The 23,714-nt window shown below is 43.6% G+C and overlaps 1 protein-coding gene across 3 annotated transcripts in view; it reads left to right on the top strand.

Annotated features, from left to right (window-relative positions):
• Nucleotides 1-23,714, top strand: part of ARHGEF28 (Rho guanine nucleotide exchange factor 28) — a 276,600-nt gene that overhangs the window by 226,680 nt on the left and 26,206 nt on the right. For all 3 annotated transcript variants that reach the window (XM_072958530.1, XM_031674979.2, XM_072958531.1), the window contains 9 exons: nt 3,696-3,874; nt 4,887-4,978; nt 6,093-6,275; nt 9,821-9,952; nt 12,909-13,009; nt 16,172-16,210; nt 16,305-16,352; nt 20,244-20,729; nt 21,853-22,153. In XM_072958530.1, coding sequence (XP_072814631.1) covers nt 3,696-3,874; nt 4,887-4,978; nt 6,093-6,275; nt 9,821-9,952; nt 12,909-13,009; nt 16,172-16,210; nt 16,305-16,352; nt 20,244-20,729; nt 21,853-22,153 — 1,561 coding nt within the window. The remainder of the gene's footprint in view (nt 1-3,695; nt 3,875-4,886; nt 4,979-6,092; nt 6,276-9,820; nt 9,953-12,908; nt 13,010-16,171; nt 16,211-16,304; nt 16,353-20,243; nt 20,730-21,852; nt 22,154-23,714) is intronic.

The raw sequence follows: 23,714 nt of genomic DNA, 5'->3' as shown, positions 1-23,714 counted from the left end.
GTAGTGTGTTAGGTTAATCTCATTGCCAGCAAAGAGTGAGACTCAGGCCAGGAGTAAAATCAGTATTTTATAGCTTTTTTTTTTTTTTTACATATCTTGTGGGCCACAGTGACTCAGTTAAAGGCGGAAGATGTCATTGGTTAACACCTCGTCAGCATCAGGCCCTGTTACAGGAAAGAATCTAAGGTGCAGTGCCAGTGTGGGCACTCTAATGGTGGCTCTCTAAAATGTTAGTGCTTATCATCCCTTGACTGAGAGGATATTTGGGTACCATTAGCAGACATCCGTAATTCCAGCTGGTTTTGGCAAAGTCAGAGCTTAAAGAAGTTTCTGTTATGCTGTTCAGAGAAAGCAAAGGAGCATGCCTGCCCAGTGATGGCTTCTGGGGGGAGAGACTGGAGCAGCGTCCGTGCTCATCAGGTTGGCTCAGTAGATGTCTTCGCTGTGTTTAGCGCGTTGCCTCTCATCTGCACAGTGATGCCAAGTCGTGTCAGGCTCAGAGGTTATTTCACAAAGTTACCCCAGAGGACAACAGGAGGCCTTAAACCAGTCCCACGGCCCCGACCCATTTGAACTGTATACTTTGCAAATTTCATGACAACCTACTGATTCATCCAACAGCCTGTTGCTACTGTAATTGTGGGCGCTCTGGAAGAACACACAGAAAATAAGTGAGAAGGTGGGACCATTTCGTTTGTCCTGTGGCATGGTGAGGGCCGTGTTGGAAGAGAAAACAAATGCACAGCACATTTTTGTAGAAAAAAAAGTTTCTTCAAAAAGAAAGACCTGAAAGAGAAACAAATCCTGTGTCTTGAGTGGTACTTATCATAGGCCACGTGACCTGCTGATGGATCAAGAATTAGACACAGTATAAAGACAACTCTTTTGTTGTCTAGGGTAACATGCATGTGGATTCAGACCAAGTTGTGATGCACAACCTAAAGTATGGCTTGAAATACGGATCTTTCTCTCTTATCTGGGCCACCTGTAGACCATGTTTACCATTAAGTGGGGCACTGGAAATGCAGTCCAGCAAATGCCAGAATGAAGGCAGCCACAGCTAAGCTCCTCTTGGTTGAACGTGTTTGGCCCTGGACCACAGTTAGATGGTGCCAATCTTCCTGACAATGTTAGCCTGAAACATCGCCGCCTTTGTAAAGGCCAGCCAAGCCCTTGTCGGGGTCAAGGAGTGAAAGAGAAAGCATTATCCTTGAAGAGTCCAGTGCACCGTTCAGTCTCATGCTTTTGAGTTGCATCATGGACATCTAGTGGACACAAACCCACACATCATAAATACTTTATGGTTACCTCTTGAGGGAATTGATGCATTAGCCAGGGGTATACAAATACCTGGATTTCCTAGTTCTCACCTTAGTATTTTAGAAAGTTATCTTCATGCTGATCACCACAGGTGAGATTCTCTGCTCCTTGTGCTGTTTGAAAAATTTCTTTCGGAAATTCTTAACTTGCTCTGTGTTGCGGAAGACATGATGAATTTGGAAATGGCCAAGGAGCTAAGCAGCTGAAAGTAGAGGTTGGGGGATCTTTTTTATAAAAGAATTTTGCTTGTTTTTAAAGATGACTCAGTGGAAGTGGGAGCAGGACCAAATCTATGAAATGAGTAGGGAAAAGTAGACAGGTTCACTAAATCCTGGAGTCCTGAGTCTAGGAGGATCTCTTGAATATCAAAGAAGATAATTTCAGAATGAATGAACAATAAAAAAGCAGAGTGAGCATGCAGATGTGGAAGTACACATTGAGAATATGAAGTGACCTTAAGGTCTTGTTATCACAGTGGAATGGCGAACGGAACTTCTCGCTGATAGAATCAGCCACTTCATGGAATCGCACATGGATAAGGTGTTAACAGTGGGGCTAAATGTAGCGGTTCCCTTTTCCCTTTTCCCTGTGGCAGAGGTTGTCAACTCCAGCACCTGCTGGGACTGGGCAGGAAATGTAAGTGAGTGAGCTGGACCGACTCTCGCTCTGAAGGAGCTGATCGAGAGGCAGGACTGCGGTGAACGGGGGATACGTGCCCCTTCTCAAAGACGGCAGGGATGGCTCAGCTATCGCCTGGGCTTTAAAAGGAGAGTATGGACCCAGGATGGTCGATCTGCTGCTTTTTCCCCAAACCCCAATTTAATTAATGTTACTTTCTATCCACTGACTTAGTTTTCATTTTTAAAATATCTGACCCCACCTGTCTCCTCCTGCACCACTAACCAACTGGTTCAAGTAATTTATTCTTGTTAATGTCTTTAATCAATTCAGACCTACTCGGCCTCTTTCTGTACAGGGGCTGTGGACCTTGTAAGGTGAGGAAGCTAAAGCTGTGCATTGCAAGAAGGAAAGCAGACAAGATCTTAGATAGCAGATCCGTAATCGAATATGGGATGTTTACAGTGCCTGGGGGCTCTCCCAAGTTAGAAAGGGCAGCATCCCAGTGGCTCTGCCACAGAGCTGCTTTTCCAGCCATGAGCAGAGGCAGCATGCAGGACTGGGTAGAACAGTGGTCTGTCCCATCATGGGTTGTTTTTTTGGTTTTGCTGCTCTTAAGAATTGGATGGAGGTGGAATGAAGAGATACTCTGCTCCTATCCTCATACTCAGCTTCTGATGTTGTAAAGACGTGTCCTGCTGGGAAAGCAGACATCAGCACTGAGGAGTCAGCAGTGAGGGATGGCGCGACGTGTTCTGGATACAGGCGTCGCTCAGTCCATGAGGGAAAAGCAAAACCACACACTGCGGCCGACTCTGTCAACAATGGTAGAAGCCACAAACCAAAGCAGATTCCTCATATTTAGCCCCCAAGCCATTCATCCTGCAGGCATTCTTTTGGCAATTCTTGCAACTAGAGCTCCCTACCCAAATCAGTGTTATCAGTGTCTTATTCGTCTTTGAATCCCCAGTGCATGGAAGGGGACATTGAAGGATCACAGTAAATGCTGGTAGAAGAGGTGATTCAGTTGTGGCTCGGATGCCACATTTTAGACTTTCTTCCTATTTCTCTCTGATGGAATTATGCCAACTATAGTTCCACAGACATTTATCGAGTTGCCTACTTTTTTCAAAGCAATATGTTAGGCATATGAAGATGAATTAGACCCATATCTGCCCACCAAGGGCTCACCTGGTTGGTGGGAAGAAGAGGCATTTGCAGGTAGGGCTGTAGGAGTTAGGCTCTTGTGCTGGGTACCACAGTAGCAGAAGACGTTGGTTCTGGGGAATCTGAGGTCTTGCCCCCCCAGTTCGTTCATTTTCACAGTCTACTCTTGGGCGTCTGTAACCATCACCTTGTTGAAACAGTGTTGCTGTTAACTGCCAAATCCAGTGGACTCTTAAGGCCTTCCACCCTTCTTCATTTCTTTGTAGTATTTGATACACTGTTTCCTAAACTGTGCCTTTCTAGGAAAATCCCTCCATCCCTGACTACACCATTTTTGATATTGTTTTCTTGCTGTTCTGATTGTTCTTTTAAAAACTTGTCCTTTTAAATCACCAATTCTTAAGGACAGATGTTCTATAATCCTCCTTTTCCATCTCTTCACCATACTGTTTCTGTCAGAGATCTTACTAACTTCCACAGCTCTTCTGAAAAGGTTGAAGTGAAATAAAGATTTGTCTAACGCTCTTGCTTTCCTTAGCTACCGTGTTTTGTGAGACCCCTTCACCTGCACCCCATCCTGTTTTATGTAGGATCAGAAGCCATCAGTGATTTCCCTTCAGAAGCTGATTGCTCGAGAAGTTGCGAATGAGGAGAGAGGGATGTTTCTGATCAGCGCTTCCTCTGCTGGTCCTGAGATGTATGAAATTCATACCAATTCCAAGGAGGAACGAAATACTTGGATGAGACGGATCCAACAGGCAGTAGAAAGGTAACGCTTCCTTCTATCCATCATTGAGGGAATGGACTTGCTCCATTGGGGAAAACTTTCTAACTATGTCTCCCCTGCATGAAAACTTAGCCTCAGCCAGGATGGTGCACTCCCTGACCCCTGCCCCTGCCTGCCGTAGCCCCTCACCTGCACCTTTGCTGCCTGTAACGCCCCATCTCCCTCTGCCTGTGTGAATCCTGCCCATCCTGGTGCAGCGCATGGCTCACCTCCTTGGTGAAGACCTCTTCAGCTCCAGTGGTCTCTTTCTTACCTGAAGTTCCTTAACACCTGCTCTCTAAAGCACACACTTGGTGCTTGTAGCTGTTGTCTTTTTTATGTATATATATGTTTGTCTGTTAGATTGGAAGCTCCTTGAGGGCAAGGACCATGTCTTATGTTTCTGTGTCCCTAATTCTGAAGAATCATTCAATAAACATTTTTAGATTGGTGGCTCTAAGTGTGCTACATCAATTTATCTCTCATTGTGCAAAGACATCTTTTATAAATGGGGATGTGAGGGTGATGGTGATCATTCTTAATGGAAATTTGATTAGTTAGATCTTGAATGATGCTGTATAAAACTCCTCCACCCCCAGTGCACCCCACTCAACCTGGCACCCCACTCCCCCTGCCCCAGTATCTCTATTCTACCCTCATGAAGAACAGACGTGCCCAAATGCAGCAGAAAGCAAAATGTCTGATTTTAGTTGTACCTACTGCTGGCATTGGTGGTGTGTGTGTGTGTGTGTGAGAGTATGTTTGTGTATGTGAGTGTTTGTTGGAGTATTTGAGTCCTCCTAAATGGCTGACTTTGAGAGCTATGTTACATTATGCAAGGTCTGTTATACACTTAAGAAAACCAACTCTTTTGGCCAGAGGGCATGATGAATTCTCTGTATGCTGAATTTTTCTTCTCGGAATAATTCTCCTGCTAAGTTCCCATGTCTTTCTAATGAATCTAAAGATACTTGGATTTGGTTTCAGTTGTCTCTCTTGCTGTTGTCTTTTCAAGTTGCCCAGAAGAGGAAGGGGGAAGGACAAGCGAGTCTGATGAAGAGAGGCGGAAAGCTGAAGCCAGAGTGGCCAGAATTCAGCAATGCCAAGGTACAGTGCAGGCACCTCGGCTCCCTGGCCGTGGGGTTCTCCCGGGGTGCTGGGAAAGCCCAGCTGTCGTGAATGGCATGTTATGACTAAATGATGAATTTTGTGCACCGGAGGCCCACCCTGACCCCTCTCCAAAAAAAAAAAAAAAAAATACTGGCACTAAAAGTGCTCAAATAAAACGACTCCCTCCCTCCTTCCTCCTTAGTGATTAAAAATATATTTTAAAAATTCTGCATAAAACCTAACAGTAACTGCAGGCAGTATGGTGCAGATGGGTACTGGCGCTGTTGTCTGATGGTTTGATTTTAGATCTCAGTACTGTCAGGTCACGGTTGTATGTCTTTGGACAAGGAACACAATAGTTCTGGTCCTCAATTTCCAAATCTGCAAAGTAAGGAAATTAGATGCGCTCAGTGATTCTCATCTCTGGCTGGGCATTAGAATCACTTGGGGAGGTCTTTAAAAATTCTGATGCCTGGGTCCGACCCAATTCACCAGAATCTGAGGGGGTTGGGGTATAGACGTCAGGATTTTAAACTCTCCCTTGGTGATTCTGAGGTTGACTGAGAACCCCTGGATTCACTGCTGGTTAAGGTCCCTTTAAGCTCTAAGGATTCTGTGACACATCGAAATTAGAGGAAAAGGATGCATGCGAAGATGGTTAAAGAAATTGGATGTTGAGAAACAAAAACATCAACCAGTTTGTGTGGTTTGGACCAGGACTGGCTGCAGGCCGAGCGGTTCCAGGCCCCTGCATTGTTCTCCCTTGTGGGTAGCGCTCATTGTGGGCAGTCCCGCCTCAATTTCCATTCCTCAGCTTCATGTTTGGTCTTAATAGAAAACAGCCTGAGTTAACAGTGATGGGCTTTTCAAGTTTTTCTAGAATTAGGGGAATAGGAAAGGAAATGAACATTTATTGAGTACAGCAGACTTACAGAAAAGACAATGGATGCTCAGAGATGTTAAGTCATTTGCTGGAAGCTCCAGTCACCAACAACTTGTACTTGACCTGTTAGGCCATACTTCTTGCCAGTTAGCAACGTCTTTATCTTATAGCTTGAATTTTCATATTGTATTCATGTGATAACCTTCTACGGTAAATACTGTTTCTTAGAAATACTCAGTAATCAAGACCAACAGATTTGTACATGTTTGGAGGAGAAGCTGCATATCTATGCTGAACTTGGAGAACTGAGTGGATTTGAGGATGTCCATCTAGAGCCCCACCTCCTCATTAAACCAGACCCCGGAGAGCCTCCCCAGGCAGCCTCATTACTGGCAGCAGCACTGAAAGAAGGTAAGTTGCTTCCAAAAGGATTTGGTTCAACAAATTCAGGAAATGTTTATTGAGCGCCTACTTTGTGCTACGTAGTGTGGTCTTGGTGCTGAGGATACAGCAGAACAAGACAAAGTCCTTACTCTTATTCCAGAAAGAGGAATATTTTAAAAAAATGTGTATGTGTGTGTATGTGTGTGTGTGGGTGTATATACACACACGTATATATGTATGTGTGTGTATGTACATGTGTGAACGTGTATATATATGTATGTGTGTGTCAGGTTGTTTCAAGTGCTACAAATAAAAATAAGGGTAAGGGGAATGGAGAGTCATGGAGTTGGGGAGGTTCTATTTTAGACAGGATGAGTAGGGAAGGCCTCTTTGGTATGGTGATATGTAAGCAGCTCAGAAGGAAGTGAGAAAGCCAAGTAGATACCTGAGGAGTGAACATTGCAGATGTAGAGAAGAGCAGGTGCAAAGGCCCTGAGGCAGGTGAGTGCCAGGCCTGTTTGAGGAACAGTATGGGGGACAGTGCAGTCAGAGAGAGGCAGAGGTGGAGATAGGCAGGAGATGAGTGAGAGCTAACTAGGACCCAGATTACATGAACCAGATCAAGGCAAGGATGTCAGATTTCATTCTCAGTAAGAAGGGAAACAGTACAGTTTTGAGTGGAGGAGTGAATTCACTTGTGTTTTGAAAGGAACCCTCTGACTGCTGCGTGGAGAATAGCAGTTTAGGATATAACCATGGGAGCTGGTGGCTGAGTTCGGGTGGAGAACAAGATCACTGAAGGTGAATAAGGTAGGGAGATGAGAGGCCAGGGTACTGGAGGGACTATGTTCACAGAATTGAAAGGACAAAGAATTTTGACAAGAGTGGCAATGGGGGTGGTGGGAGAACCTGCACCTGGTGCCACGTTGTCCAAGGAGTCTGTAGATGAGCGGCCACGGGAGGGCCAGTGAGTGGTGTCAACTGATGGCATGAACTTCAGGGGAAATACAGGTTTAGGGAGGAAATGGGCCAAAAAGTCCATAGGGACAGAGGGCTTGGGAAATAAAACAGCCACCAGCTGACAGTGGCAGGGAATGCTGTCCTTTAGCACAAGGGCTGGTAAACTACAGACCACAGACTCAATGCATCCCACGGCCCCACCGCCTGTGTTTGTAGCTGTCCTTTTATTGGAACACAGCCATGCCTGCTTGTTACTTGTCGTCTCTGGCTACTTTCTCACTGCAGTGGCAAAGATGAATCGTTGTAACAGAGGCCATAGGGCCCACAAAGCCTAAAATATTTACCGTCTGGTCGTTTGCAGAAAACGTTTGCCAAGCTCTGTCTTGGAATCTCAGAACATGACCTCAGAAAGAGAATTTAGTAATCTTGGAATGTATTGTTTCTGTTTCACAGTTGAGGAAACGAAGGTCATAAGGGCATCAGAGGCGTCCACTGATGGCCTGACTCATTCATCAGATATTCCCTGAGCATCTACTGTGTGCACTGTTGTTAGTGCCAATGAAGGGAGCAGTGATGCTTTCCTAAAAACTTCTCGTTGGGGAAGATAGACAATACACAAAGAAACAAGATAATTTCAGAAAGTCACGAGGAAATAAGACATTGGGATTGACTGAGGGGAAGGCTGTGCTATAGGGAAGTCAGGAAAGGTTGCTCAGAGATTATGCTTTGAGGAGAGAGTTGACGGGTGAGGAGAAGCCAGCTGTCTGGACATCTGAGCAGAGCCAGTGTGTAGCCCCTGCATGTGGAATGAGCTTGGCATGTTCATGGAAAGAGCAGGCGGCAGGTGGCAGGAGTCAGGGGAGACTGCTCTGGGGTGGGCAGGGACCAGATCTTTGTAGATTGTGGTTAAAGAGAGAGAGAGGGGGAGATTTTATTCCAAAATCAATGGAAAGTTGTTTGTTGGACACTTTTAATTGAGGGTATAGCATGATCTTATTTCTTTCCGGAAAGGAACGTGGGCGACTGAGTGGAGAACAGACTGGAAGGAGATGAGTTTCCCTGGAGATTGTTGGGAAGCAGTTACAGAAGCCGCGGTGAGGGAGGCTGGGGCCTCGGCCTAGACTGGGACTGTCAATAATGCAAGTAGAGAGAAATGTGCAGATGCAAGATAGATTTTAGAAAGAAAGCCAAAAAGACTTTCAAACAGGTTGACAGGAGCCGGTGACCCTCTCATCATCCTTGATGCTGTCTCGATTGAATACGTTGCCTACTCTCAATTTCAGCCAGTGCCTTTCACTTCCTCCCCCACCAAAGCTGTCGCTCAGTTTTGCCTGGTTGTAAGTCCATCTGCTTTAATTCCTCTGGCTCACCAGCTGCTCAGGGGAACCCAGAGCAATGGGGGTGCTGCCTGAGCCACAGGTCAGATAATCCCCTCTGAGTCTCTGATCATCAACACCCAGCCTGTGAGCAGGGGCAGGAGGTCCTGTCAGGGCGGGGTGATTACCTGCTGAGCAAACGCTTGGGTCGTGCACCCTGACTCACCTCCTGGGGCTTTGTTCTGCTGCCCTTCTTCCCGCCTTTCTCCTCTTCTGTCCCTGCCTCTTGAACCATCCATCCTTCAGGGTTCTCTGCTCAGTGATCTCTTTAAGGACTTTTCCTCACCTAAACATGTTGGCTCCTGTAACCCCCTGCTCCTCCGTGCTGCCAGGCACGTTGTGATGCTCTCAGGCCTGGAAGACAGAATGGAGAAGCACCCAGGGTGCGCTGACCTGTCGTGCGGTTAGTTATGTCCCTTTGCCCCTCGTCTGCAAACTCTCCTTCTTAGTTAGCAGACGCCCAGTGGCCCCGAGAGCAGAGCCAACGTTCGGGGAGTGGTTGCTGAGTTGAATCCCTGGACAGAGCATTTTAGAGATGTGTGTACTGTCCCACATGCTAGCTGCAAAGCCTTTATTGTGAATGAAAAGTTCCCTTTCTTGGTGTGGTGTTTCCCAGTCTTACCAGACCCTAAGAGCAGCCTGTGGTGCTTCTTTAAAATTCACATCCCCTGTTTTCTCTCCTGGAGAATCTGATGCAGTAGGTCTAGAGGATTGGGAATCTGTATTGTATTGAAGGCATGTTTGGGGAGATACTCTTTTGAAGAATAACTAATATTTCTGAGTAGCAAGTTATAAAATGCTATTGCCTGATAACTTATTTAAATTAACTGAATTTCAGAAAGTTTTTTTTTAGCCTACTAATTTACAGAAGGTTGTATTTGAGATTTGTGTACTGTGAGTTTGGGTTTTTTTAATTTAATTATTCTCTATCATAAAATGGTGCTAGAAGTATTGGTCTAGATTGCAGGTTGGTAAACCTTGCCTGTAAGGGGCCAGACAGTAAATATTCCAGGCTCTGCGGGCCGTATACAGGTTTGGGGATGCAGTCTTCTTTGTGCACGTATGTGTGCATGGCTGTGTATTTGAACAACTCTTTAAAAATGTAAAATCCATTTTTAGCTCTTGGGCCATATAAAAACAGATGCAGGCCAAATCCAGTTTGCCAACCCCCTGGTCTATTAAACTGTATATATATACTTATATCTATAAGTTTACTTTTGTTTTCCCCCTCCTCAGCAGAGAGCCTGCAGGTGGCAGTGAGGGCCTCGCAAATGAGCGACGCGAGCCGGTCATCGGAGCAAGGCTGCGGAGAGCCTGCTTTGCAGGATGTGCTCAGCCCTCCGGGCGCGTCAGGATCGCCTCCTGCTTGTAAGTGAACGTGCAGCCTTTGCGGTGAGCCCCAGCACAGTCCCTGCAGCATACAGTGGCTGCATAAAATGAAGACAACGGCTCTGTCCCCACTTGGGGGCACTGAATGTATTTTTTAGAAAAAACCTGAGAATAAATATGCTAGCCTCCATTATGGATGATCATGACCCTGGTGTTCCAGGAAGGAGGACGTAAAGAATAGCTGGTAGGTGACAGCGCTGTCACCCAGGCAGGCTGCGTCCCTCCCCAGACCCTCCCCTGCCTCACACGTGGCGTGACTTACTGAGGACAGTCTTGAAAGAGTGTTTCCATTGTTTGCTTTTTTGGAAGAGGTTCCCTGCAGATCATTAGAGAGCAAGTCTTTTAACTTCATCTCACATCATCAACTGAGAAAACGTTAACTCAGGAAACTGGAACCTAATGCATACACACACACACACACACACAACACATGAGGCTGGGTGTTGTGGTAAAGGCAGAAGTGCCAAAATATTGTCATACCCTTTAATTCAGGTCAGAATTCACTTACTAAGCAGCGTTTCAATAGATTTTAAATACAGAAAAATAGAATGTAGAGAATTGATTTAGGTAATTTCCCAGAACCTAATTATATTGTTACAGGTATAGCTGTGAGCTAAATACTCAATTCCCTAGGGGTTCCTGCGGTACAAACATGAAGAATGTATCTTTCATTATGTTCTGATGGTGAAAAACCGTCCTTGCACTAGGTCTTCTATGCACAAGAGAAAGTGTCTTCAGTAGCTAGAGGCTGGAGGATTGAACTGCTTTAGAATTTCTTTAACAGCATCTCTTGGTTAATTAAGATGTATGCAAGCAGTAAAGGTTTTAAATTCTATACTTCTTTTTTTTTTCCACCAGCCCCAATAATTATTTTCCCCTCTTAGTTCTACTTTATCTAATCCTGGGTTTCTATTTTCAGAATGTGCACATATGTTTTTCATTTCGACACAGCCCAGATTCGTCAGGGGACTTGTCCTGCCCTGGGTGATTTCCTTTTTAAAGAAGAACCTCATTATGCCATTGAGGAAGTTCTCTCTAAAAATACACGTAGAGATCTGCTGCTCTCAGCCTCACCCCAGGGACAGCGGGAGAGGCTCCGCTCGGCTCCTGCAGCTGCTCGGGGCCGCACCCACCCTCCCCTCAGACCACGCCACCAGGGCTCTCCCTGTCTGTACCCACATCTCCCATGACATCTGCTAGAACCACTGAGAGGCTCTTTCCAGTGGGTTCATGTAGAGGAGGGGCAGGTTGGTAGGGTTTGGGCTGCTTTAGTCTTGGGCTGGGCTGCATTGGAACACGGTGCTGCAAGTTTGGTTCTCTCTATAACATTGATAAGGGTGAAAAGCACTATCCTAAATGAGGGTCTGTCACTGAATGGGTCAGTTCCATGATCAACTTTGAGGACTGGATCCTTCCACGTTAGTCGCATGTCAGTCTGAGGCTGTAGACCAAGTCAAGCCCCCTATTTTTAGTCCTCAATATACCTAATCAGGTGGATGGATATAATCTACTTCCTGTAAAATTATGGACACCCTCTTGTTGACTCTGAAATAGGATATAGGAGCAGAGGGACCTGAGGCTTGCCATCCTTCTGCCTTCATCCGGCTCACCATCAGCTCCCTTCCCCGTCTGATGGTCCTCGTATCTATGAAGGGAAGCAAGATTGGCCAATTCTTTAGTAACACTTTTGGCATCTCTCTAGGAATTAAGAATAGTACCCAAGAGTGAAACAATTTTTTTGAGTGACAGAAAAGTCTGTGAGATGTTCCTTCTCTGTCGTGAAAAAGCATTGACTAGCTTGGGCAAAATAAATTTAATTTTTAGCTCATGTAATTTGAAGCAGTTTTGGCTTAAACAAAAGCATCTTTGCAATAAAAGAGACCTTTGGAATCTTCGAAGACTGTCTTTTCCCCTAGACCTAAGTGTTTTCTAATTAATTTAAATAAAGAAAAAGTATTTCCTTCGTCAGAAATAAAGTCTCAAGATAGCACTGGGAAAAAAAAATTAGAAAGTGTCATGAAGTATCTGTTTCACCAGGGTCCTGATTGGACCTGGTTCCAATGAATAAAGAAAGGGCTTTGGAAAGTCTTGTTTTAATCCATGCACAGTGAGCGTGATGTAAGTTTTAACTGAGTTCACGTGGGTAAAGAAATAAACAAAATCCCACTGACAGAGATTTAATGGGTGGAGTGAAAATCTATATTTGATACTTAAAACATATTTCTGGACTAGAAATATTTCTGTGTTTTCATGTATTAAATACACAGTATTTATGGTATTGGTGAATTTAGAGCATAAGCAAGAACTGTAAGGGAAAAAACACACTTGGAAATTATTTCAAAAAATGAATTACTTGGAGGTCATGACAACTTCTCAGTCTGTATGACTGAGCTCATAGAGTACTGGCATCTTCACCTGCTTAGAAAGAGGTTTCATTCCTGCCACTGGACTCCTCCTCCTTGCTAACCTTGTTTATGGTCTGCTGCTCTTGTACTGGCCAGGAGGGAGCCTTTCCCAGACCAGTCTCCCTAGCCAGTCTGCCAGCCCTTGCTTTTCTTCTGTGGTGCCTGTTTTTAATTTTACCATTTGCAGGCAGGTCTTCCCATTAGGTGAAAATGAGACGCCAGATCCTACCCTCTTGGTACCACAGACATCACACAGACATCCCTCCGGTAGAAAGAAAGAAAAGAAAAAGATGAGTGACAGTGCAGGCTGTTCATCAGTTTGGCATCTGCTAGCGTGTAAGCTCCCTGAGGGCAGGGACCCTGCACTTGGCTCTGTACCGCTGTCGCACCTCGTGTAAGAATATTCGCTATGTGTGATTTTGTGATTGTCTTGTTTTGGAATATGTGTCAGCTGTACACAGAAGAACCCAGTCCGCTGGCTGCTGTTTGATGATGTCCTTTTTGTTTCTGTCTCAATGGTGTGCTTCCAGCACTAGTCACAGAAGGGACAGGAGGAAGAGGCTGTTGGGATGTGGATCCTGGGACCCAGGGTGTGGGAGCCGACCTGGCAGTCCCTGATGCAGGGGAGAAGGTATTGTGAACTGATTTGTTAGTAAACAGCACGGGTTGCTTTGTGTCATAAAACAACCTCGGGTTCTGGTCTGTCCATGGCAGTGAATAGCACGCAAGTGTTTTCCTGAATTGTCCTCAATTTCAGTATTCATTCTTAAACTTTCTGACTTTTTTCTTCTTAAAATGTTCTTGCTTTTCTGATGTCATGTAGGTGTAAACAAAGAACAAATGAAAAGTTATTAAAAAGATTTAAAACTCAAACGTTTATCTGTGTGTCTGCGCTCTTGCTTCTGGTCTCACTTCCGCCCTGCCAGCCTCCAGCTTCTCACCCGCTACATCCAGCGTCTCTTGGCTGAGGGGTGGTCCTGGGCACCCAAGCCCTTGTGCAACCAGATGGTGCTAAAGTGGCGGAAATCATTTTGAGTTTGGACTGTTCTGGCTGCCTTCCCTTTCTTTTACTTTCCTCTCCTTTCTGATTGTTTTCCTGTCCCCGCCCCAATTGTCACCTACCTTTTTTGGTGATAGACTTGTAACCAACCTAACCAATTTTTACCTGGGGCAAAGTAGTTCCAAATGCCCGCTCGCTCTTTCTTCCTTCCCTTCCTTCCCTTCCTTCCCTTCCTTCCTCCCTCCCTGTCTGTCTTTCTTTTCTTTTCTTTTCTTTTCTTTTCTTTTCTTTTCTTTTCTTTTCTTTTCTTTCCTTTCCTTTCCTTTCCTTTCCTTTTCTTTTCTTTCTTTCTTTCTTTCTTTCTTTCTTTCTTTCTTTCTTTCTTTCTTTCTTTCTTTCTTTCTTTCTTTCTTTCTTTCTTTCTTTCTTTCTTTCTTTCTTTCTTTCTTTCTGATGTACTATACACATAGGTTATAACACACTGTTATAAAAATTAAATGTGTGAAATTTCCTATTAACTTCTAATGGAACTGAGATGTCAGAGAGAGACAGAATAAGAATATGATTCTGGGAGGTGGCCAGTGGGCCTCTCCAGGATTGTCTGGGGCTCAAGAGTTTAGCTTTATCTAAAATCAAAGTAGCCACATTACAGGTACCAATATGTGTTAACACAGTAAAATGACATCGTCAGATCCTGATATGTGGAACATTTTGAATATTGTATTTTTGTATATATTACATATGATTGAGAAGCCAAATCCAAAGATATTTTAAAATCCATAGAAAATATGGCTATGCTTTTTTTTTTAACATCATAGGCCAAAATTAAGAAAGGAATGCATGCAGTATTCTGCTCCACTTACTTTGACTGTAAGCTTTCAAACCTATTTTCTTCTGAAAATGTTCCTGCTCGTCCATCCTTTTCAGTGCAGACCTCACTTTTAAGACTGTGGTTCCAACTGCTTCTATGTTATTAGAGGACGGAAGCAGAGCAGGGCTGGTTAGAACAGTGTTCTCTTGAATGGAAAGCTCGGGGGGCTTCACCCCGCCCATCCTTCCCTTCCCTGATTCAGTCACAGGTGAGGGATGAGGTGTCCAGGTTCCTCTTTGGATGAGCCTACCTGGAAAATTTTGCCATTCATAAGGCATTTTGGGAAGCAAAATGAACTGATACATAGGGCAGAATCATTGGAAATCAAACTTTAAAAAAAGCATGTGATGAATATTTTGTAACTCTATTTCTTAATATGGCAAGGTTAAAAAGAAAAGCACTTCTGGCAGAATTTTTCAAAAATCTGAATTTGTAACCCAAATGGCAAATCCCGTGTGTAAATCGCTAACTGCAGCTGCGCACATTCACCACAAGGTGGTGGGCCGGCTCCGTTAGAAAGACTTCCTTCAAGATTCCCGTCTTGCTGCAAGCCTAGTGGTTCTCGGGAGTAAGTAACTGCAAGCGGCATAATCCAGCTCATTTCTGTGTTTCTAATTTTTATAGGATTTAGAAATTCTATCCCATATGATCTTCTTATTACAAAAGGACAGAACCAGAAGAGCAGAGAGAACTCCAGAATTACTCCAGAACGGGGGTCTTTAGCCTTCGTGTCTTCCAGGGGGTTGGGCACAGATGTAATGACTAAACTTTATCTCCTTTCCCATCATTTGTCCTTCCCCTGTTGGAGGTGCTGCCCTCTTGGCAGGATGGGGAAGAGCGAGGGGGTGGGAAGAAAAGGCCTGGCTAGTGCGTCATAGCACCATGAGCCCAAACTAACTGAATGTAACGATGTCTGAAGTTATCTGAGAACTGTTTCTTGTGGTTTCAATTTAAAGCTGCTCAGACAAGGCCACAAGCAGTGCACATGAGACTGAGACTCTCGGAGGGCAGGGAGTCAGGTGGCCCCATCACATGAGGTGTGGAGGACGCAGTGGGTGCTCATTGTACAGAAAGGGGTGTGCGCGCCCATTACGTGCCAGGCAGCATTCTGAGGTTTGCAGATATAGCACTGAGTACACAGGTGAAATCTTGCCACTCGTTGGCTTACATCCCAATGAGAGAAAAGAGACAATATGTGTATGGACAAATGTTGAATTCTGGAAACTGGAAACCCTCACTGTCTACACGTGTCCTTAGTGTGTGCAGTGGAGAGACCATGAGTGAGGCAGGGGGTGCCTTCCCCCAGGAGCAGAGGGTCTCGTGTAGCCTCATTCACGGCCTCTGCTGACAGTGCTTCTACCAAGGCGGCCATGCCTGGGCCCAGTGAGCTCTGAGCAGTAGGGCCTGGAGCTGGCCAGCTAAGGGTCCCATGTAGGGCCTGCTCTGGGTCTGGTTTCTTCTCCTAACCACTTGCTGTTTTGGCTTCATAAATCTCAAAGTGAGTTAGAGACCAGGCAGACAGTCTGTAGTTCCCAAATCTGGCCTCCAGGGAGCAAGGGCCAGCCTGGCCTGGGAGACAGCTTCCCCCTGGGCACAAGGAGTGCCATTTACAGCGTGGTTGGCACGAGGTCAGTATTGTCACTTAGAGTTTGCAGTGCATCCTCGCCATCTTCCCTAGTTGCTTTAAGGGGTGCTTGGGTGGAAAGTGGCCATGCATCTCACGTACCAAGTTGCCACAGAGGGAACGCGCATCAAGTGGTGTTTAACTCTGTGGGCTTTGATTTCTGGGAGGGAACAGCCACTGTGGGAGAGTTTAGAGAGGGTCAAGTGACCGCCCTGAGGTCGTGCATTGTGGAACACTGCAGTGCAGCTTTTCAAAAGCAGAGTGAGTATTCACTTTTGTATGTTTTTATGTGTTTTAGGTGGAATATAGAAGTTTCCCAGGTTCTTCCCAGTCAGAGGTAAGCTCTGCACACCTTAAATACGTCACCGTCCTCTCTTTGTGGATAGTGAATGCTTTTGCAAGAATTTGACACTAATGATCTTCTTTTCCAGATTATACAAGCGATACAGAATTTAACCCGTCTCTTATACAGCCTTCAGGTAACTATGCTCCTCTAGTCTTGGACCCTGTGAATGTTTCCCTTCATGCAATTCCCTTTATTTGATGAGTCCCAGACTTTAAAAATTAGAACATTTGAGAGGCAGTGAATGATCTTAAAAGAACACCACCCTCCCACCCCCGCCGCCCAAACGTAACTCAGCTAGATGCTTTGAGCGTCACCTGGTTTTGTAATTACGAGGCACCACCACTACTACGTGTTATACCATTCTTCTCTGAAGCCATAAAACAGTTCATATCTTTAAAAAATATTGATGACTACGATCTGGCTTGAGGTTTACAGTGAAGCTCGTAGGTGAGTGTGGCATGACTTCACATTTTCTGGTGAAAACTTAAATTCACACCTAAACTTGTTTCACTTCCACATGTGGCCTTAGGCCTTTGGGGCAGTTAAATAGTTCATATGCCCCTTCACTGTTTTGTTGGTTCATCCAGCTAACGTGTCCTGAGGGGCCTCCCTGGGCCAGGCGCTGTGCTGAGAACTGAGCACACGGAGGCAGGTGGGCCCCAGAGTCTACCCTCAGACGGTCCACTGTCTGGGAAAGACAGACATCATAACAGTTAGGACTGCAGGGCTCCCCTTAGGTCATGGACAAGAAAGGCTGAATACATCCAGTTGCTTAATTTATGAGTTAAAAATATTTTAAGATGATATGAAAGCAACGTGTGTAGACAAATTTATAGAAAACCCTTTTTAAAAAGTTTTTACTTGAAGTATAGTTGATTTACAACATTGTGCTCATTTCCAAGTGATTCAGTCGTACGTATACTTTCCCCCACACTGGTGTATTCGCCGTCCCTACTTCGTATCTTGTATCTGTTGAATATTAAACGAAAATAAAGTCTGATTTTAAGTTTTCCTCAGAAAAAGATGCAGTCGTGCTGCATTTGATGTTTTCTTAGTAATGCTTTGACTGCATCGAGACTTGTTTTGTGTTCTATGATCATCTGCCTATTCTTATTATAGCACCATGGTCTTAGTTATTAAAGGTTTGAATTACTCTTGAACATGACAGTGCTGATCTCCTCTTATTATTTTTCTATGCTTATCTATAGGTTCTTTCATAAGAACTTTTGAATCACTCTGACCAGTCTCTTACCTTCTACTAAGACAGTTAAATTAAAATATTATTGTATTTATGAATTAAACTGAGGAGAATTGGCACTTTTGCAATAATTAGTTCTCTTCTCTGAGAATATGTTAGTTATTTTATGTTCTGCTGGAAAGCTTTGTAATTATCTTCATATAGGTACTATGTATATATGTATTTTGTTTTTGGTAAGTTTATTCCTGAGATATTGTTTTTTTCATTATATTTCCCCAATGTTGGTTGCTGGTATGAAAAAAGGTATTGATTTTTTAAAATATATTTTTAACTGGCCAACTGATTGAATTTTGCTTTTTGTTTGTTTTAATAGTTTTTCTTTTGATTCTTTAGAGTATTCCAGGTAGAAAGTAAAAATTTGAAAGTATTAATATTATGGCTATTCTTCAGTAATGACATCAGTTTCATCTTGGCTTACTGCTTTGGCTACAACTTCTGAAATGTATTAAATAATAGTGGCCATAATAAGCATCCTTGTCTTACTCAGATGTAGTGGAAACGCCATTACATTAGATATGCCGGTCTGGGGTGGATATTCTTAGAGATGAATTTCTCATGGAAAACAAGTATTCTTTCTTTTAAATTTTAGCTGAGAAGGGATATAGTTTGAGTATAGGTCATCAACTTTTGCAATATAAAAACTCTGAGTGTCCTGGCTTGTGTCGCCTGATGGAAACAAGGTCGTAGCTCTTCTTTTCAACCTTGAATGCAGCCCTGTGTGGATTCACGGCTCAGAAAAGCTGGGTGACCTAAATAACCTAGTTTTTGCAACACATTAGGCTGAAGCAACATGGGAAATATCCGATTCTATAGTGGGTTCTCTTCACCAAAGCTTTTGAGTTAGTCTCAGGACATGGGCTTTGGAAGATTTCTATTCATGGCACCGCCATCTCTTTTGAAGCTGAATCTCTTAGACACGATGAAAGCTTTTGCATAAGCATTTTTGAATCAGATGAAAATGAACTTTGATCCCTGTGTTAGAAGAACAGAGTTAGGGCTGAGGTGTAGGCCAGGCAGAAAGGGAAGGACACACTTACTTCCGCAAAAAAAAGTTAAGAGAGAGGGACCTGGGAGTTTCCCTAAACTTGAAAAGCAAGTGCTGTTCTCTGTCCTAAATATAAACTCTAAGTGCCAAAATGAATATCCAGTCTTCAGACTTCACCTCTCTGCTACAGGAAAGAGTGGTCTTATCCCAGCTGTTAAGTCGATATGAAGAATACTTCATGGCAGCACTTAATTAATCTAATTGTAATCCTTACATGAGCATTATCATTGCCTGTGGCAGCGTTGGCATATAAAATACTGGATTTTTGCTTGTTTGTTTTACTGTGTTGATGCCCTTAGGATCTGTTAGAATTAAGTGGTGATGTTCAGTCTACAGTTCGCTTTAGCTAGGTCAGCAGAGTCCTGAATGGCTTATTGTTTCATGTCTAAAGATCAGAGTAATTAGGACCCATTCCCAATGATGTCATTGTTTCCTTTATAATAACTGCTGAAAGACATTAATCGAATATTCATCTGAATTTGAAATTTTCTGAATTGATTTTCAAATTTAAAAACATGAATTTTATTTCAGAAGGCCCCACTGAATACATTGTGGAGTCTCATTCCAAGACACGTACCCATTTAAAACATGTATTAGTTCTTTAACCTTCGGAAGCATAGGAAACTGCTGATTTAGCAACGAACTACTGGTCAAGTCCCCATCTTCCCAGCATCTGTTACATGGACAGTTTTTAAAAGTAAAAGTTTTAGGAAAGAAAAATGAGAATTTATCCCCAGGAGAGTAATAACTTCTCCTAATGGGTCACAACGCACACACATAACCAGTATGTGGCCATTTGCAAGTTGTCCCTCCCCTGCTTCTTTGTGCTTTCAATGGGAACTTCTAAAATTAAAAGCTTCCAAGGGCATTCGCAGAGGTTGTTTTTCTTGGTTTTGTGAAATCTTTCTAAAACTTGGCAGTTGTTTCCCATGATACTGCCAAACTTTTCATAGGCAGATACCGTAACTAGAAATGTTTTTTTAATCTGGTTGGTGATGTCCCCTTGGGTTTGAGGGTACCTGTCTTCCTTTAATCATCACAGCCTCCTTTTAGCCGTCCATTAGACAAATGAATTTCAGCTGAGTGTTTTCTGTGTGCCACTCCTGCTGTAATACAAAGAAGCAACAGTAAGGGGACTAGTTTTTCCACTTACATATCTCCTAAGTAAGATATTAACCGTCTTCTCAGACGTTATATCATAAAAGAGATTATTTACCGAAAGCTTCCAAGTGGTTGACTTTTATTTTTATGTCTCCACGTATGTCGTATAGTTTAAGTAATTTCTGGTTTGAGGCTCAAGGGGTACTACCAGATTTATATAGATTCTTAAATTCTCCTGAATTACTGACTCCAGAGACCTCAGAAAGAAAATGAGACATAGCACAGGAATGCAGAGTCTCGTGAATTTAGGGACTGGATTCTTCTTCTTCAGAACACTTGCTTAAATACTATCCAGCAACCAGCAATAAACCACGTTTCCAGAAGAGAGGATGAGTATTGCTTTTGTGCTTTTATTTCTTTCATACATAAATCCCAGGCCATACCACTGAGGAAGTGCAGACAAGCTTATTTGCAGGGCCAAGGTCAGTCTCTGGAGGTAACTTAGAGCAAGGGACAGAAATATTAAGAGAGAATAATTGGGTCGTGATTTTTAGAGGTCATTCCACCCCAAGGTGCAAACAACATGGAAGCCTTCACTTTCTTCCTCTCTGCTCCGCCAGGCCGCCTTGACCATTCAGGACAGCCACATTGAGATCCACAGGCTTGTGCTCCAGCAGCAGGAGAGCCTGTCCCCCGGCCCCTTTTTCCGAGGCAGCCCCTTTCAGGACCAGGAGAGGTACCGCAACCTGGAGAAGCGGCGGGAGGAGCTGGCCAACATCCACAAGCTCCAGCATCAGTTCCAGCAGGACCAGCAGCGCTGGCACCGCAGGTGCGACCAGCAGCAGCGGGAGCAGGCGGCCAAGGCCAGCTGGCTGCAGGAGCGCGAGCGGGAGTGCCAGTCGCAGGAGGAGCTGCTGCTCAGGAGCCGCGGGGAGCTGGACCAGCAGCTCCAGGAGTACCAGCAGAACCTGGAGCGGCTGCGGGAGGGCCAGCGCCTGGTAGAGAGGGAGCGGGAGAGGATGCGGGCCCAGCAGAGCCTGCTGTGCGGCTGGAAACACAGCCGGCAGAGTAGCCTTCCCGCAGCGTTTTCCCCGGGAAGCATGGAGGTACGTGTCTTCCGTGGCTACGAAAGCAGAGTGTAAGGCAGCTTCCCAGAGACGGGTTTAGTCCTGGTTGTCGAGCCATTGACCAAACATCCATCTTCTTGCTGCTTCTGTAAGAGCTCACAAGAGTTCATCAGTATGTAGGCAGCAGAGGCTGGGAACCTTCAGAGACAATGCATAGGCATCTTGACTTGAAATAGGGACATTTGAAGGGCCTCGGTGCTGCTGGATCATGGGTTCATTGGACTCTGAGTTGCCCTCATGCAAAGGAAGAAACACAGAAGCAAGTTGCCCCATTAAGGCTAGTTTGTCCTGGACGCGTGCTCACTGCGAGCAATGCTGGTTTTCCTCTAGTTGAAGGACCCCCTTTACAGGCTCTAGTCATTAGAGTTCTGTTTAGATTGACTTTTTAGTAGATCAGTTAGCTGTTAATGTGCAGCGGTACTAAATGTAATAAGTATAATATTTTTCTGTTATTCCAAGCTGATTCTCTTTTTGTAAATTTGACTTAGTAAACTCAAAATTCATTTCCCTAATAACAGTTAACGTGAGTCGTATACTAATTAACGATTGTACTGGATAAAATCTTTCCAAAGGTTCTGTGTTTCCTTTTGCACCCTCTCTAACCATGCTTGGCAGTTCCATTTGTCCCAGGAGTTTACTTTTCTGTACTAGGTGCACATACATACTTTTTATTGAGAGTACATAAAATTGTAAAAGTTGATAAGCTTATAAGAATGATCTGTTACATCTGATTTTCCTTTCAAACTGGCTAAATTACATTTATTGCAAATACCTTATGTATACATGAATGTTTTCACCTTTTATTTAGCCAAAGTAAAAATATTATTCCCTTAAAGTAGACACACTTTAGTGGTGATGAGCACCACTGCTTGTGTTTTTTTGGTTTGGTTTTTGTTTCTTTTAAAACACGCTGTGCATTGTGAATGGAAGGTTTTGGTACCAGCCATTAAAAAGGGATGGGAGGAAGGATCAAGGGTAGTATCCTTTTCAACGTCACTCGTATTAAAATCTTGACTGCTAAATTCTGTTCAGAATAAATACTTTATAAAACTTACACAGATTGCTGGAGAAGTTACTGTATTTTTTCTTTTTGCTCACACAGGTAATGGAACTTAATCGATCTGAGAGTTTATGTCATGAAAATTCATTCTTCATCAATGAAGCTTTAGTACATATGTCACTTAACACTTTCAACAAACCAACTTCATCAGATATCCATCAGGATGCCACGTACCCCCGAGATATGTCTCATTCTGCTTTGCTAAGGACTAATGAAAATCCAGTGGACCTCAAGATGGACCTTTCTCAGCCCTTGGATGTCAGCCATGAACTGTGGATAGCCGCTGGGTCCTGCCATCAGATACCCCCTCTCCACCAAAGCAGCGAGGATCCTTGTAAAAATGGTAATTAATGCTTTTATCATCATCTGTAGAGTTTCCGCAAGAAGCTGTTTCTCTGAATGGTTGGTTCTTTCTTTAGAGCAAATCAAAGTGGGCTCTAGACTGGGAATAAATCGGTGTTGATGAGCTGGAGTTTGTGGCATAAACTTTTCTTTGGGGAAAGTTATCTGGCAAATGAGACCAGTGTCAGAGAGGTTGGAGGATGCCAACAAGATAGGAGAACCAGCCAGGGTTTTCAGATCTGTGGGTCAAATGATAACTTTCCCTGAAAAGTGAAGCAGCTTGATATTTATTCCTCACTGTAGACCCGACCACATCCTGATCCACATACTTCTTGACTCTCAGAAATAAAAGATGGACAGGGTTTGTAGTAGGGGTTTATCGTCTCTTGGGGAAATTTCCTGTAACCTTAGTAAAAATCTTCTCTGTGGCTGTTAAACACCCAAAATGAAATTGTTCACATCATTTGTCATTGTTTAAAAAAAGAAGAAAAAAGGTGGTGTGTCTCCATAAGTATCTCGTAATAACACGATTTGCTAATCCCATTAAAGCATTTGCCAAATAGAAATGAAAGGCAGCTCCAGTTACCAGCTCCACATGTATCCAAATGATTTAAATCTATGTCTATTATAAATTGTTTTCCGTGGGATATGAAGTAGGGAATGAGAAGAACTTGAAACCTCTCTACCGAAAAACAGATGGCATGCGATAGAATAAACAAATGGCCGGCCACACGGATGTGAAATAAATCACCGACAGCAAAATGTTTCAGAAACATGAAACAAGCAGTGAGGTCGAGCTCTTCAGAACTGGACACAGATTTGTTTCCATGCTTCTTATATATTCGTAGTTTGTCAGTAGGATAATTTTTCAGGAATGGAAACGCTTGAATGTGTTCAGCTTCTTGGAATTAGAGAGTAATAATTCTGACGCTGCCTGAAAGTAGAGGTCTTACTAATCCAAATTACGTTGATACTTAGCAGTGGGTAATTCACTGCTGCAACTTTCTTATTTCTTGTCAGCGGATAGGAGAGAATGAAATAGTTCTTTAAAGTATCGTTTCAAATGTTATTTAAAGAAAAAAGAAAAAAATGCAATGAAGTAGTGAATTGAGATTTTAAAAATAGGCAGCATGTAGAAAATGTAACCCCTTTAATGTGTTATCTTGCAGCTCTAATGCCGTAGCGAGCATACTGCAGAATGCCTTCTCTTGGTCCACGTGGCTTTGCTGTGTGGATTCATTAAGTTGCTGTTCGCAGTGCCATCTACATTGTTAAGTGTGGTTTTGCATACTGGCTTTGGGATAATTCAGAAGCTCGGTTTGAATTAAACCACATTCTGCTTTTGTTTAAAAGACGTATTTCTACTTTTTCTATGTCTCCCATCTTTTCCTATCGACTTGTGCTTTAAAATAGAAGGCTTTTAAACATTTGACAGCACACTTGCAGGAGATAGAAAATGTACTAAGGAAATAAACAGTGATTATATACAAAACCAGACTCTCCACATATGAGGAATTAAATGTAACCCTGGAAAGTGTGGAGAAAATGTACTTAATGCTTTA

The sequence above is a fragment of the Vicugna pacos genome, chromosome 3 (assembly GCF_048564905.1).
Source record: "Vicugna pacos chromosome 3, VicPac4, whole genome shotgun sequence".
In the NCBI taxonomy this organism is placed as follows: Eukaryota; Metazoa; Chordata; class Mammalia; order Artiodactyla; family Camelidae; genus Vicugna; species Vicugna pacos.
The sequence above is the reverse complement of the archived record's forward strand: the minus strand, read 5'-3'. Positions and strand labels throughout refer to the sequence as shown.